Genomic DNA, 17,228 nt, shown 5'->3' on the forward strand with positions numbered 1-17,228 from the left:
CATGCACGTCAATTCACAGAAACCCACACACAGAGCCTGCTCAGGCTCCAGGAGTGCCAGGGGTTTGTGTGTGCAGTCCCACACTCAGCTGAAGGCAGGCAGACATCACTGAGTGCCTCCAAAACCAACCAGCCACTGAAACTGCGCTTGTGGATATCTCCTACAATTTCCATCTTTAATTAACCCTTATGACACATCCTGCCAAGTACTGTCCCAAACTCCGTGATGTATTATCACCCTCCCCTGTAATTTTGCCTCTCTAATGATAGCCATGTTCTCAAGTAATAGTTTTTGGGAGTAAATAAATAAACAGCAAAGTCACTGTGACCTTGGAAGCATCTCTTTTGCATGTAAGATACTAACATTTATTATCCAGGTTCAAGCCATAACAAACTTAACTGTGGGAACATATACCTCTGTAGTACAGCACAGAAACAGCTTCTTTAGGTTTTTTCCAAGAATACTTTCCAACAGATGGCCAAGCTGGAGCTCAGACTGGTGAAGTACAGCAGTGCTGGTACACCCAGTTTCCAGCATTAAGCTGCTAATAACGACAGAGTTATATTGTAAAGTCTCCTGGTGCAGTCAGTGTCACCTGCTGTGGCACCTAACCAGGGAATGAAGGCCATCAGCAGTCGTCCCAAGGAGACAAATTTATTTCACCTGGTCTGTGTTTCTGCTACAGGGGTGAGTAATCTAAACTCCCACCAGCCTAACCTTAAGCCTGAAAATTCCATTTCAAAATAATTTGCTTCCAGCTTTCACTTAAATACAGTCAAAGGATGCTGCAAAAACAATAAATTCCCTGCTAAGTGGGATGAAGACAGAAGTTTTGGAATTGTTTTTGTGACTCCAGAGAGGAGTAAAATTCATGAGGATTTGTTGTTCCTTCTTAAAAACAGTTTTAAAATTAGCAAAAAAAAAAAAGTGTGATATGCCATCACTCATGAACTTGAGTTTTAAGTTATGTGACAACATTTTCCCATCCCATATAAAGTCTCCCTTTGCAGGAGCATCTCTTGTCTGCAAGACTTTGCTGAGAAGCTGTTTCAGCACTCCAGCACCTGCCTGAGAGCTCCAAAATGCTAAAACCACACATGAAGAGTGGGAAGAAAACAGTGGCTCAGTGCTGCTGACAGCAGTGACGTGCCACCAAAACCCAACACAAACAAGCCTCAGCGCAGACAGCAAGTCGATTAATAATGAGCAATGCAACTCATTAATACTGGTGTGGATACACATCTCACTGACAACACCGAGATTATCCAGTCAAGCTCCCATTATCCGGGGCATCTCTGCAATTTGGATCACCTCTAGGTAATCACACCAATTAGTGCAATGGAACCATGTAATGATGTTCACCGCAGCAGACACAAAAATAAAGGATGAAAAAGGGTGTAGGAGCCTAGGCAGGGAGCAGGGTGAAGCTCCAAGGGTGGGAAGAGCTGTGGGAAGGAAACGCCCACCAGAACCCCAGAGCACCAATGGGACCTGTGAAGTTCACCTGAGCGTCTGTAGGGAGAGCAGGTAACAAATGTTGTCTTCTCAGCTTCCTGAACTGTTTGTAATGTTTTTCTCAAGCTCCTGAAATTCGTTTGTTGCAGCTATACTGAGAAGGAGTTGCAAGTGCTGCAAGGAATCTGGGTCCATCCATTTCCTCAGGAAGAACTGACTGAAGCAGAAGGAAATCGCCTCTTTGTGGCTTCAGTGGCACAACCTCAGCTGCAGCAGGACTTATCCCTTATCCTTCCACACTCTCCTGTCTGGATTCCCTTCTGCTCATTTCCCTATTTCATCTCATTTCCAGCTCCCTCTCTCTATTTTCTCTTCACAATTTTTTTTATATACGTGAAATTAGAGGAGCTGTAACCTGGCTGAGGACAGACCTGATAAGACTGGAAGAATTTAACTGTATTTCATACCCAGAGAAAAGGGTTTAGCTAATTCAAACTTTGGTGGGGTTCCCTCCCACCTCCTTTTTCCCTCCTGATGTTACCCACTGGTCTTACAGAAAGTGTTACCTCTCCCTACAGCACCTCACTAATATTTTATATTACCATGGCTACCACAACACTGCTATTAACACAACCCATGACATTTTCCCAATTCTCTTATTACCAATGGCGAGCCTCAGTGCATTCCAAATTTCAGTGCCTTTCACATACATTAAGCTTAGCATGCTCCAGTGACTCTGAATTTTCTCCTGTAAAGGAAAATCAGCTTGGTATGGTCAATAATTTTTGCACTGTATCATAAAGTTTATCTGATGTGCAAATGTAATTCCCTTTCTGGATGCCTCATCCTGAATCCCTTTTAGGTTGAGACCACTTGACATTTTTTTTAAACAAAATGCCTTTTAAGTCCTAATTTGTGCAGTGCTGGGTTTTGATAAGACATGACATTATGATATGATGAGTTAGTTGATTCTAAGTAAATTTGATTTATCCCACTTTTGGGGCTGGTATGATTTACAAGGATGCTGCCTTTTAAGATGGGATTGATTTTAATATAAGCTGACAGCACTTTTCTTTTCTTTTTTGGTGAAACACTAAATCAGAGCAAGGTAACTATGGAAAAAAGAAAACCCCAAAGGTAAAATCAAACAAAATTGAAACACCAGAAATTAATATTCATACATAATTGGTACCTGCTTACCACTATGAAGGAATACAGAGCAACAAATCAATTTCCAGAACAATTCCACAAAATGTTTGGAAGTTTGATTTTTATTCATAAGATCAGATGCAAGCTACAGCTGCTGAAATCTAATCTGGCCATTCTGTGAATACCATGGAAAGTTCTTGAAGTATTTTCCATCAAACAAGCACTACCACGACCACGTATCTTTGTGAACCAAAGCAAAAGCATATGTACCCTTCATAAAACTAAAAAGATTCCCTAAAAACCTTTCCTCTCTGGCTGCTCAAGTTACGTTCTGTGGAATACTATCCTCATTTCCTTGCAATATCCCTGAACCCTGTGATGCAGTGTTTTAAACATGCAAGTTTGTGATGCTGCAGCAATACTTTTCTCGTTGATAGGTAGTTACTTCTCATTTTCGCAGCATGAATCACCTATGTAATTCTGATAGGTACGTGGGAAAGGGACGGGAGAGGTTTGGTAGTTCGACTGAAGCAGAAATCTATACCCCAGACCGACTGTGCAGAGGCATCCGCGCTCACCCAAACGAGTTGTAAGCAGTTAGTAAACAATTTAATAGGCAGTGTGTACGTGATAGAGAGGAGCTGGGTGTCTAACAGTGAGAATTCAAGGCTTTACAGAGTTACATTTCTACTGAAATCTAACTAAACCCTCGCAGACTGCGTACAACACCACCCAGGGCATCTCATTCATGACACCACGCAGTTTGGAAGCGGAAGGGCTACAACAAGCCGACAGACAATTTTCTGGTGAGGAGGCTTTTCTACAGCGGCAAGAAAACCTGAGTCAGAGCAGCACAGCGCCGTTCCCGCACCTGAGCCACACAGAAGGCGGACTTGGGCTATACTTAGAAAATATCCAATTCAAACATCTCACAGGAAAATGAGAGCGGGTCTGGTGACTGTGCAATACGCGAGACGAAACACCGAGCCCCGCTCGGAACCGTCTCCCTCTTGGATGAGGGACTTCTCTGAGGCGGAGAACAGAGTTGGAAGTTCCGTGATCGCCCACCCCGCAGCTGCGGGACCCCGAGCCCAAATCCAAGTTCAGGCACTGAGCGAGCGGCAACTCGGGGACATTGACGAGGGAACTTTTGGAAGGCTGGGGGAAGCGGCGGACGCCCGCCGTTCCTGCGGCACATCGCCGCCGGCCGCGGGGCTGGCTCGGGGAGCCCCGGCCGGGACCGGGGGGTCGCCGGCAGCAGCGGCTGTTCCCCCGCCCGCGGTGGATCGCACCCCGCGAGTCGTGCCCGGTGAGGACATCGGGACCATCGGGGACATTACCCCGCTCCTCGTCCCCGTGTGTTCGCCGCCGCCGAAGGTTCGCCCCCAACCCAGCGCAGCGCGCCCGCAACCCAGGCGTGCGGGAGCGCGGAGAGGGGAGCGCGGTGATGGAGCGTGGAGAGGGGAGCGCTCCGCGGCCGCGCCCGTCCGCGCAAGGCGCAAGGGAGCAAAACTTCCCGAGCAGAAGCGACGGGAAGTTCCACGGCTCCGCACCCCGCCACGGACGTGCCTTACCTCCGCGGGCTGCCGCTGCCAGCGCCTCGGCGACGGGCGGTAATCCCCAGAGCGTCGCCAGGGCCAGGAGGAGAGCGGACATCGCGGCGGGCGTGCGGGAGAAGAGGCAGAAGCCGAGCCTGTCGGCCGCGGGCGCGGAGCGGCGGAGCCTGTGCGGGAGGAGGCGCGGCGGCACCGCCGGCACTTTCCGGAGCGCGGAGCGCGGCTGGGCTCGCCGCACGCAGCGAGCGGGCAGCGCGGGGCGCCGGCGGCCGGCAGCGCCGCGCTCCGCCCCGCACCGCCCCGCGCCGCCCCGCGCCGCCCCTCACGGCTCCGCACCGCCCCGCAGAGCTCCGCGCGCCGCCTCGCGGAGCGCTCGCGCCGCCCCTCGCAGCCCCGCGCCGCCCCCCGCACGCGCGCGCCGGAGGCGCGAAGCCGCCTCAGGGGATGCTCCCCTCAGGCCCGGTCCCCTCCCGCCTCGACTGGGGACGGGATGTTCTCTAAAATTCGAGGGTTTGGTTTGGCTTTTCTTTTTTTTTTTTCTTTTTTCTTTTTCTTTTTTTTTTTTTTTTAATTCGCAAAGGCGAGTGAGGCTGAGGGAGGGGGAGTAAGTTAGCAAAAAGAAATATATATATATATATATATATATATATGTATATTAAAAAAAAAAAAATGAACTCCCACAAGCCGTGTTGCCGTGTGAAGCCGCGGGGATGGGATGCTGTGGGCGCGAAGTCGACGTCCAAAGCTACCCAGGTAAATTTGGCTTCGGTTAGTGATGTTTCACAGATTCACAGGGTGGTTTGGGTTAAACACCAAAGCCCATCCAGATCCAATCCTCCGCCATGGGCAAAGACACTTTCCAGTAGACCAGTTGGCTCCAAGCCTCGGCCAACCTGTCTTTGAATAGGGCTTTGTTTTTAAGTAATTCACAGACAGTGAAAGGAGGGGCTCACGCTACTTTAACAGCACAATGCCATCTCAAAACACCAATGACCACTCAATCTTCTCTAAGTGTACTTCTTTGTCTTGAGATAGGTCTGAGCTCACAGCAGGTATTGCCTGTTTAGTCTTTATGCGACTTTGCATAGGAGTATTACCTTGAAATGAGCCCACACCAAAACTACAGTTTATCACATCTTACACATTTGTTATTAAAAAAAAAAAAAAAACAACCCAGACCCTTTATTAGGTAAAAAGTGATAAAGCTTCTACATCATCCTCAGAAATTAATTTTCCCCAAAGACAGTCGGGTGCTAATATTGATGGCTGAGACCTTCACATTCCAAGGGTAAATCCTCAGCTCTTTCACCTTCATGTTTATACCCACAGCACAGAACCTAAATACCTTTTATATTAAGCACTACGACCAAGAGGCTTCCAGGACCAGACAGACCAAGCAATGCTGAAGGACAGAAAAGTCCTTCAGACTTCAGAAAATGTCAAATATTTTATTATTTCTGTTGAACTAGGGGAAGTTCAGTTGCCCAAGAACTGAAGAGCCCAGTCTGAGTCCCAGAGTCACCTCTGAGGTCAGGGACTGTGAGGACTCACAGAGGGGTGCAGGTTTGCTTGTTGACAGCAAACAATTTACAGCCAAAGGGGAAAATCCAGTTGGGTCAAATTCTGCATTCATCTGCTGCCTTTAAAGCATGTGTAATTCCCCCCCAGTCAATTAGTATTTATACAGCCATAACTGAGCAGAATTATGGATCCCAGAGTAGAAAACCTTTGCTAATACAGAAATAGGTTTGAATAAAGATGAAAAAATCTGGCAGTGTCCATGGTCTTGGAAGTTGGTTGCTTTTATAACCAAAATGAAGTCATGCATAATGTCACACTGGAACATCATTTCACCGGGTTTTTGGAAGAGATTGCTCTGTGTCCTGCCTCAAATCACCCCACCCCCCCGAGCCATCTATAGGGCTCTTAGGCGTTAATTGAGGCTTTTTAAAGCAACGTTTTGCGTTTCAAATACGAAAATGTGTAGACGCTAGAGCAAAGTGAGAAAAATGTGTGAAGGAAAACAAAGGAATTCCAAGTTTTATGGAACTCCTCTAAATCAGTGACATTTCCCCCGTGGCAGGTACAAAGACACACATATTCACAGTGCACACGCTGTCCCAGCATTCTCAGGATATGGAACTGTCTTTGCAGAATAGTCTTTCATCTGCTGCGAAACTTTCAAGGTCTGCAGGGTTACGAGTGGTCATGCTTTTCCCCCAAACATTATCTCGTAATTGGTGTGCTGCCCTTTCGTGCCTCCTTACAAAAGCACCTCAGCTAAAACCCTGCATTTCAACCATCTAATTTGTTCCTTTTCATTCGTATTCCATACTTATTTAACAACAGTCCTCACTACTCTCCGTGAATAATTTCCTTTAATGATACGGTGCCATTTAGTGCCCATTTTAAACATTAACATTTATGAGAGGCTTTGAAGAACTGATTGATCTTGCTTTCAATACTGCTGATCACATATGCACATAAACTTATTAAAATATTTAAATTATATTTATAATAAAAGTCAATGGCCTCCTTGTTTATGGGACATAAAGTGTTGATATGGACTATGCAGTGGGAATTATGACTAAAGACACAATTACTGATAAGTAATTATTTTTCAAATTGCCTAAAAATGTAACTTGCTGTAAGATAAGGCCATGAGGTGAGAATTCTCATAGAAGACTGGTTTTAAAATACAGGCTGTTGAACAAATAAAAGTTGGTCTTTCATAGATCATTCCCCTCAGCCTCATTTCCATTAAACATCAATTGCTATGAAGTGATGGAAGGATGGTACATCTCTGTATGATGGAATGGGATGACCTCAACAGTACAGTAAAAATACATAGGAGTAACTGCCACTCTCATATCTCCTTTACACATCCAAAAAAAAGGCTGCACCAAGGACTGTATGAAAGTTTTAATGTGTATTTTCTATGAATAAACCAAAAAATGTTTGCTGAAATGACCATGATCGAAGGCAGTATCTATACATATATTATAATTCAGATGCTCCAAGCCATCTGCTGTATGACAGGTTTTTCCTTAGCCTCAGACTTGAGTAAAAAAAGGGAATGGCAATTTTAGCTGGAAGCAGTTTCTGCATTTCCAGCCTCTCCGTTGCTGGTTGAATGCACACAACTGTGTTCAGATTTCTGTGTGGTGTCTGAATGTTGAGACACGCAGGACCAGTGGCAGGTACACAGATCAGGAACCAGACTGGCTTGTCAAATATTTATTGAAGTCTTCTCTCAGTCCCATTTAAAAAAAATAAACCAGAAGCTCTGGGGCGCCACACAAAGAGTGGATACAGAGGAGAGCGACAGAAAGGAATTGAGGAATCTCTTTCCCTTGCTACAGCCAAAAAAAGGAAGTTAGTAGGAGACTAGAGTGAAGTACTTGTCAGAAGTAAATTCAAAGTTAAAACTGCTGTTAGAGATCTGTTCACACCTACAGTACTTTATAACTTCTTCCTCGTAATCAGAGTTATTAACACTGACAAGTTAAATAAATTAATTCATCAAGCTATAGAATATTATGAAATCTCTTATTGAGATAAATTAAACAAAGTAGGACCAATCATTCATACTCACCGGCATAATACAACACAGGAATATTAATTATCACCAAAAGGTAATTCTGGCAGTGGTCTCTATGAAACCACCTCAACTGCATCACTGAAACTTGGGTTGTGCTCTGGTTTATTGTGTACCAGCCATGGCCTTTGAGTGGTTGTGTGGATAGGCAGGGATGGTGGCATCAGTGACTCCCCCAGTGCCCAATTTGACAGGGGCAGTGGGGACAAAGGTTGCTAGCTGGTGTGCAGCCCTTTGCAGAGCATCACAGTGCCTGGACTGGTTGCTAGGGGATGGTGCTGGCAGCCTGTCCAAAGGCAGTCGGGTGCCCTGCCCTGTCCCACCACACAGAGAAAAGTTGCCAGGCAGCAGCTGACACAGGAGCAGAAAAAAGGGAGAAAGTATTTGAGCGGATCGAAAAGAGAAAAGACCAAAGATTAAAAAACAGAACAAAAAAACCCACCCTGTCTGAATTCAGGAGGTTGCATTACACACTATCCCTGCTGGAGAAAACATCCCTGAAGGAATTTTTCATTACTGCAGTGAAACGTTGGTTTCATTATTAAAGACTTTCTGAATGTGCGTCTCCAACAGCTGTAGGAAAAGTTCTCCATGTGTGAGCTGTAATGTGGGTATTTGCATACCAAGTGTCACGGATGGAAATTGCTGCCTGGCATTCCAGATGATTTGGCGTGGCTTTAACACATAAATTGGGAAGTATTAAAACCCACATAAAAACGGATCAGTGTGAAGACCCTCCCTCACAAGAGCGACAATAAATGGGACGAGCAAAACGCAAAGTCCTAAACCTGGAAACCATGACCTTGATCTGCACTAAACTCCATCTTCCACCTATTGTAAAGAAATTCTGATACTTTTTTTTTCTTGCAAAATGCTTGAGAGGTGGTGCTGGCCCACGCCAGGTGAAATGCAATGAACTGATGCAACTCTGCTAAAGGGCAGCTCAACGCCAGCTTGTGGTACCCAGACATCTGCTCAGGACAAGTGACATTTTGCAGTTAACTGGACATGCTTTAGCGAAGGCATAAATGGGAAATCTTAATGCTGATTGCAAGGTTTGCTTCTTGTAAAAATAGGCTCATAAAAGTTATTAGAACAGAAAAGAACTCATCACCTTTCAAAGTCTGTTTAAAGGACAATTTTGAGACAAAAAAAAAGCGTTTCTTTCAAACGAAACTTCCAAATTATTTTATTACCCAATAAATTAAGGTGTTTCTATAAAAGAGGCCACCTTCCTTACCTGCCAACCTGCTCTACCCAGAGGTGCTGCACCCACATGCAGGGAGAGATGAAATTTGTTTCCAATGAGTGGAATAGTCCTGGGCCAAAAGAAAAGAATGTTCATGGTCCGTGCTCAGAAAAAGTATGAAAAGCAGGGAAAAAAGAGGAAAAATATCTGGTTGCATCTGTTTCAAACTTCTGTGGTAAAATTTGTGTCCAGACCATGTAGCATATTAGCCAGTTCAAAGTACTTCCTTCACCAGTTTATCCCAAAATATACACCATAGCTCTGAGTAACACAATAAAATTACCTTTGTTTAATATAATGTGGTTTTCTGAGATGGTGGACAACTTAAGTTCATCTCCCAAATACCCATTAGTACGTGCTTTATCATGAATTTATTCTACATTTCTAGTCCTGAAGGTCCAGTTCTGAAATTGTTGAGATTTGGACAACTAGGTGCCTCTTCAGTACTTCCAAGGGGTGGCAGAGAGAACCAGTCCTACCATTAGTAACTTTGGATTAATTCTATAGTTTATGGCATTCGCACAACACCTATTCAAAAACCCACATGAAAATTGCCAAAGGAGAGAACTCATTTTCTTTTTTTTTTTATATTAAATCTCAATGCAACTTATTTATAAAATTTTCAATTTCATCGAGCAAGTGTTGTGAAGTAAAGTGCACAGCTTTATCTCTTTATCTCTTTTACTTTCCTAAACACGGCATCAGGAATAACCTAGTGGGATCTTTGTCAGTGATAGCAAATGATTAAAATAATAATAATGCATAATGTCATTTGACAGAAGTCGTTATCCATTTCCACAGTCTCCTATTCGGTTTCCATATCTTACTGCTCTCAAGGGGCATATATTTCCCATTTGCCAGAAGCACAGAAGGAATATCTAAAAAACAAGGTGGTTTTTTTTAAAACTTACACCTGGTGGTGTTGAAATTGGAGATATTTAATAAGTGTTGTAAATGGATGCTGTTTGACAAATACCAATTGTGTATTCACAGTCGTACAGCATAAGAAGAAAAGATGATATACCACACAAATGGGGGTGCCTCTCCTGACGTGGGGGAGCTCATGGTTGTTTGGCATGCCCTGGAAATACATAAACCATTTCTCCTTATGACAATAAAATCAACTATAGTAAATGTATTTATTATTTAAAAAGTACAGTTGCCACTCTGTTGTACCTCAACTCCTCATGCCTAAAATATCTCACCTTGAAGCAAAACAGTGATGACGCTTCGCATTTGTATTTTAGGAGATGTTCTAAGGGAAAAGCCCTCCCTTTCCACTCCAAACATACCTCCACGTTGCTTGATTCAGCAGCCTTATAAACGCATAACATTTTCCCTTCTTGATAAATGTTAGACGCTTGCATTACTGAAGGAGCCTGTACAATCGCTTTCCTTCTGGCACAGTATTTTTCTACAGAGAAGTGGAATTTTACTGTTTAGATTAGGTTTAGCCCCATGGCTGGTGGTGCATCATCCCAGGCTCTGTCCCACCCCTATTGCAGTGGCATCAGCACTGCCTGGCCAGGCACAAGAGCTTCTGTGCAAAACTGTTTGCTATCCAAACTTCCTTTAACTTTCCCTTTAGGAGAAATTAGTGGTATTTACCAGTCTGAGATGTTTGGAAAATTATCCTGCTGACAGCTATTATATTCACTTTTTACTCCCTTCCTCCAAAATGTATCAGAATGAAAACTTATGAGTCTGCACCACAGCGTTTCAGAGGCCAAACGAGCCTCCCCCCCGACTACAAAGCAAATTATTGTTCAATGGCAGCCAGGTGCTGTAGCAGGGTTTTCATTCTGGTTTTGGGCTAAATCTGATTAATCATAAAACAGATCAAATAAAAGAACATCTGGTACAAGATTTTTGCCATCAGATAAAGGCCTTACAGTGGCGGTCCAAATGACTGCTGTGGCAAACAGCCACCAATACAACAGTAGGCAAAATTTTCCTTCATAGAAAAAAAAATCAAAACAATTTGCATAAATAATTGTTTCACTTCATAAAGCTAAGAAGAGAGCATGCAAATGTCATCAGCGTTTAAAACAATCCCAAAAACTCGGTAGGTGAATAATAATTTTCTCTACCGTTGAAACGTCATGTACAAGGTACCTTGTTTAGAATTTGAAAATGCAAACTCCACAGTCTGCTCGATGCTCTTACGCTTTTAGCATAATCAGGCTCTGAATGTCATTTAAATGCACCTTTTAATATCACTTTGCCTTTCATCGGGGAATAGTAAGGCTGCGACAAAAAACGGTTTCGTTTATTTTCCTCGCTTTTGTTCTTTTTATAAAAGGTAATGTGAAAATGTGCCCCAGGGTCTGCCCCATCCCGGCGCAGACAATCTGAGAAGTTTGGGAGGAGAGGGATCTGTTTGCAGTCCTTGAGTGCCCCCCATAGGCTACTGCTCAAATCATCGCTTTAAACTAGGCACAAACCCAAAAAATCTTTCCATTTTGGAGAAAAGGAGCCTAAAATTTTAAAATCCCCCCGTTCTAATCAAATTATAGATCACAAAAGAACATTACAGTGGTTGACGTAACTGTAATGCCAGTCACTATTTACGTTGTATTTTGCTTTTTTTTAATGCTGTCTGTGTTTAGTAGGGTTAAGGCTTCAGATAATTCTAAATATAACATTTAAATGTGGCTGTTTAAATTGAAAAGATTAATTGGTATAACATATTTTAAGAAGCAGAATACTTTTCCAACAGAATTAACAATGAATGGAAATTTTTATGGGAATAAAACCTGCAAAGCATACTGTAACTTGAAATGATATAGTTCTCAAAATAAGATAATCAATATAAATTCATACATTCTATTAGAAAATAAAACCCCAAGCTAATCATGATGAATACTTAAAAAGTAGACTTTTAAACTTAAGTAAATATCCTCTCTTTTTATAATTGACACTAATATATATTGTCCTTTTATCTGTGGTTGATGTTAGAATAAACCTCATGCTTTGTGGCTAAAGAAACTTCACACACATAACCTTGGCAGGGTCAGATACCTCCTTGTCACATACCCACCCACCTTTGGTGCATCTCATGTCTGCACAAATGCACTTACAGAGCATGGAGAAGGAAAGTGGCAGAAGGGGCAAAGGAAACTATTGAGAGAAAAAAAATTAAATGGGATATAAAGAAAAAAGTTCAGTGGGTGCAGTCATTGAATACTATGTTAGAAGGTGCTTCAGAATGGAAAAGAAACCCTCTAAGGGGTTAAATTCTCCAGGCTTATTTGGCTAATGCTGTTAGGGTGTCACAGCATTTGATCTCATGGAATGGAGTAACAAAGAGACGCAGAAATTGCTACATGAAGGAGAGGGAGAGCTGGAAATGAGAAACTGCAGCAAATGATGAAGAGGGAAAATCCAAATTCAACTTCTAAACAAAGATCACATTCATCTTTATTTATCTCTTCCTTATAACAGAAGCAGGTAGATCTGCTACCAGCTCAAGTGCACAAATCAGAGTAACATGGCTCTGTACATTGAATTTAATCCCTGACTTAAAACTGCAGGGTGACTGCTCCCATGGAATGACTTTGACTCTCCTGGGTATGAAGTCCAGCTCATTTGCTGTTTCCCTTCTCTCACAGAAGAGACTTTTTCTCTCTTGGAAGTGGCTGATGCAGTGGGACACTCTGCAGCCTGTTTCTCCTCCCAAGCTCTGCAGTGCACACTGAGTAGGTCTGGAAGAAGTTTCCTTAAACAAGTTGCTAGATAGATCTTGACTGATAATAGTTTTAAGTCACTTTTTACATCTAAAAGCTTGGGCTTAGATGGATTCTTCTTGAAAAATATGACCCTGATTCAAAACACTAATTTGTTCCCTTTCCCCTCTCTCTCCCTCCTCTAAAGGATGGGTATCCCCCTCCTCTGGGCAGGACAAATTCTGGCACTTCTTTACCTGGAATGAGGTTACAGGTAGTGCTAGTGGGGGGAAAGGAGAAGAGTAGAGAGAAAAAAGACCTTCATGTTGAACCAACTCCGTGTTTTGGTGATCCTGGTTAAGGTGGGAACTCACTTCAATAACCTGAGCAGCTCTTTCATGGCTCTGTGCTACGTGCCCATCTAAAGGCGAGCAGCAGCAAGCTGTGCACTCACGCAGAAATGAAAGGGCACTGTATATTAGCTAATATCCAATGGCAGTTACATGTGCAAAAGAACTTCAAGGGCTTCAACATTTTTGTTCAATACAGACACAGCAGCAAAAGAGAGTAGATGATATCAAAACACACGTGGATGTCTGTGGCTGTGAGGGACCTGGCCTGAGGGACTGAGGCGTCACTTTCAGCTCTAATCGTGAGGATATGAACATGGATCTGTTCTGCAGTCCCTTCTCCTTGATGGCAGCATACAGTTCTCTGCACATGTAGAAAAATGGGGCTCAGCTCCTCTTCTCCATGCAAGAGGGACACAGTTCAGCACCTGCCTGTTCCTTTTCAAAGGGCTTTCAAGGATTCTGTCATACAAGTCTGGAAAGAAAATTGCATCAGGATGAGAGAGGAAATTCCTTCATGGATAAATAACTAAACGTTTAGAAACAAAGGGTAGCAGTAAATTATTATTATTTCCTCAGTGGGGAAAGTGGAAGTCACTCCAGGAGTCCCCAAGGATATTTCTGCAGCAGCACATGCAAGCCAAGAAGACATCACTTACATTGTGGTTTACACTTTGTCTGTCCTAATACCTGCAGAAGCCTTGTGTAAACCAGTAACCTGGTGCCCTTCCTCTGAATGAGAATGCAGGGGATTGAGGAGTGAGGAAATGATACTGGGAGCAAGGACAGATGGAAAGGAAAACCCAAGAAAGGAAAGGAAGAGACAGCCACTGGCGGCTGGGCCAGCTGGGAGTACTGGTCCTGAGGGAAACATTCTCCAGCTGATCTTAGAAGCTTATTCAAATCAACCAGGAAAAAAAAAAAAAAAGAAAGGAGAGAAGGAGAAGCAAGAATGGGAATGAATTATCTGATGGAAAGAGGTGTTAAATAGCCCTTGGTCCACAGGAGGATTATTGAATGAAGGGGTCCTGCAGCTTTCGAAATCAGACCTTATTTACCGCTTTATCAGTCAGGTTTTTCTTTGTAGCAGCATACATCCCGAAGCTGGCACTTGGCCAATACTTTCAGATGACCAAAATAAACTTAAACTAGCAGATTCCCCCCATTAACTTGCTCTGAACACTATTTTTTAAGGGGTACAAGTGTCTGCAAAAAAACCTCAGAACAAACAAACAAAAAGCCCAGACACCAGGGATAGTATTTATGTCTTTTCTCAAAGTAAACAAAAGTATCTCTGCAAACACATAAACTCAGAAGGAGACAGAACTATTTAACAAGGTCTCATATTAAACACACTTTCATAGAAAGCTTAATTCCTTCTTTCTGAAAAAAAATACATCTACAAGGATAATGCTATAGCAGGAGAAGTGGCTGGGATTATTTGAAATGAAGTCAGGAAGATCTTGTAGTGCCCTATGGCAATCCATCTGGGGAAGATTTCAAAAATATCCAACACTTACTTTAATATAGTCTGTCCCAAAGGCAAAACTATTTGCTTTTCACAAGGATTTTTATGAGCTACATCTTAAAAGTAATCACTGGCAGAGATAATTTATTGTTAGCCAGGGAGGATATTGAAAGGCAGGGGAGCTATTAATCATCTATGCAGATATGGGTGAGATGCTGGCCCTGTGGAAGTCAATAGTAAAATTCCCACTGACATCTGTGAAGCTGGGCTATTACTCTCTGTGCTGGAGGTTTAAGTGTTTGCTCTGTCTATTAGGTCAAGTTTCTCATTCGCATAATTTTCTGATTTACACAGAGTTATGCCACGGTTTGACCGAGGGAATATCTCCAGTTTGCTGAAATGAATGGTTTTTTGCAGGAGGGCTGCTTTAATATTTATATAGGAATTGTTTCTATGTTACAAGGCGCAAGCATGTTGTAAAAGTCTGGGTGTAGTGGTATAGTCGCTGTTAGTGGAGAATTGTGAGGAGGCTACGGCTGAGATCTTGCTGAGTGAGACAATGTCACGCTTTCTTCCTGGCAAGCCCATCTGTGTTTAATTCTGCTTTCCTTGGGAGAAGTTCACAATGGAGCTGTCAAGTACAACAAACCAACAGCAAGTCTAATAAACACTCCCAGAAATATCCACACTCAAAATGCTTTCCTACAATTACTGATGTCCTTCAGCATAATCTATGCCTTTCATGGAAAGTGGATACATGAGCCCCAAGAGTTAACTCTGCAGAAAAAAGAAAAAAAGCCATAAAAATATACAGCTTTAAGCGAAGCTCCTCTCTTTGCTGTTGGAGAGGGTGATATGTTTCATAGCAGATCACTTAGTGACATTATACCACTTGGATGTCATGATCAACACACTCTCACTCCTGCTCAATATTTAGATTCTTTGTGAAATGTGTTGCCGATGCTTCATACGGCTCCATCTCCTCTGCAGCCATAAAGGATGTGATCAAATTATTTCTACCTGCTTGTAGACAAAGTGCTCTGGAGGCATCATTTTTAGTCTCAGCCCATGGGAACAGAAGTGATTAAACAATTGCTGTTTAAAAATAGCATCACACATCACCAGCAGTCCATCGCAGAGTCAGCTGTAAACCAGCAACAGCAGAGATGTTTGTTTTTACCCTCTTCTGGGCTGTCATGGCAGACAAAATATTCCCTTTCTCCGAATTGATTTGTTCTGAAAGCCCAAGTATATTTGTTTTCCTGAGCAAATCCTTATGATTAATAATAGTAGGTGAGAGTTATTCTGTGTGCTTTGTTTTAATGAATAAAACTCAAAGCACAGGGAGGTTTGTGTTCAAACAAGGCTGGAACAAAATTCAGTGAGAGATTTTTGCTTTTCATGTGTCCTTTCTTTGGTGTTCAGGATTCAAATCTGCAGCACCACGCTCTAAATCCCGATATGGGAAAAGCAGGGTCAGGCCCCAGTGATGGATTAAATCTCGCTATCCAGAATATTTGAAATTGCTGTTTTGTTCAGAAGCACGGGGCTGATAAAAGGAACGATAGCCTTATCTATATATTTGTTTTCATGTATATTCAAAACAGGCTGAAAAGCCTGGTCTCTCTTAATTAAATCATGAATAAATATGAGATTTCCTCCCTTTAAAGCCCAGCCTTCTGCCTGAGCTCAGACTTTCCACACCAGGAGGGGTTGGATCACACAGGTTCAGCTCGCTGAACCCTGTTGTCAGCAGCTTGAGTGATACGTTCAGAGTGCACGATCTGGTCTGCCACATAGAGAATGAGATCTATTGAACACAATCCTGGTGCCCCAGAGCCTGAAATTCAGATTCAAAAGATGCACTGGCCTCCTTCCCAGGGTTGTGGGATGTCAGTCCCGGCATTCAACACCATGATCCCACTTCCTGGGACCCATGTCCCTTATTTCCACCTCAGGGAGGAGTGTATGCTCCTCTCTAAGGAGTCTGGTAGCACAAGGTGAAACCCCCAGGTTGGGGACTCATCTGAACTTCCTAAAAATACAGCCCCACATCGCTATTCCCTGGGGGAGTGAGCACATGGAGCAGCCAGGAAGCTGGGGCAGCAGATCTGGACGAGCAACCAAACCCACCAGGAGCACGCCCAGATCTCAGAGGTTTTGGCAGGCATTGCTCTCCCCACCCTTAGGTCCCATGCATGAGCATAGGTCCCATAAATCTGTCTGTCTGTCATCCTGTGGTTGGCCACCCATCCAACGCCAGTTTGGGAGGGGACATGCTCCTGGTTGTGAAGCATATGCTGCCCTTCCTTGCACAGTGCAGAAGGCAGCCAGCACCAGCAGAGGTGGGTGGTGCATGGCATGGGAAGGAGCGGGAGGTCCAGGACATGTGATCCATGTTCGGCACGCAGAGAGGCATCAGATGCAAAAAGCATCTTAATTATGGCAATTCAAGGCAGAAGTAAAATTGCCTTCCTAATTTTGGAGAGTGCTGATAGGAAACACCCACCCTGCTAAGGCTGGAGCACAGATGGAGCTGGACTGCCAGCGATAAGGTCATTCAAGGGGGAACGTGGAAAGGGCAATGCCTTTGGGGCAAGGTCCTGCTCTTTCACTAGATGCTGGCTTTCTGCTAAAACTGTCAGGCATTGCCTTTCATTGCCCCAATTTACCAATTTCTTCAGGAGAAGATCTAGTGAAAAGCATGCTTTTTTGGATCAAATATTTCCCATTTGTCC

The 17,228-nt window shown here is 43.5% G+C and overlaps 1 protein-coding gene across 1 annotated transcript in view; it reads right to left on the reverse strand.

Moving 5' to 3' along the window:
* Nucleotides 1-4,260, reverse strand: part of LRP1B (LDL receptor related protein 1B) — a gene marked incomplete at both ends in the record, with an annotated part of 635,176 nt that extends 630,916 nt beyond the window's left edge. The window contains one exon of the mRNA XM_082285346.1: nt 4,179-4,260. Coding sequence (XP_082141472.1) covers nt 4,179-4,260 — 82 coding nt within the window. The remainder of the gene's footprint in view (nt 1-4,178) is intronic.
* Nucleotides 4,261-17,228: the final 12,968 nt, after the last annotated feature.

Source organism: Coloeus monedula (genome assembly GCF_965178545.1).
Source record: "Coloeus monedula genome assembly, chromosome: 7".
Lineage (NCBI taxonomy): Eukaryota > Metazoa > Chordata > Aves > Passeriformes > Corvidae > Coloeus > Coloeus monedula.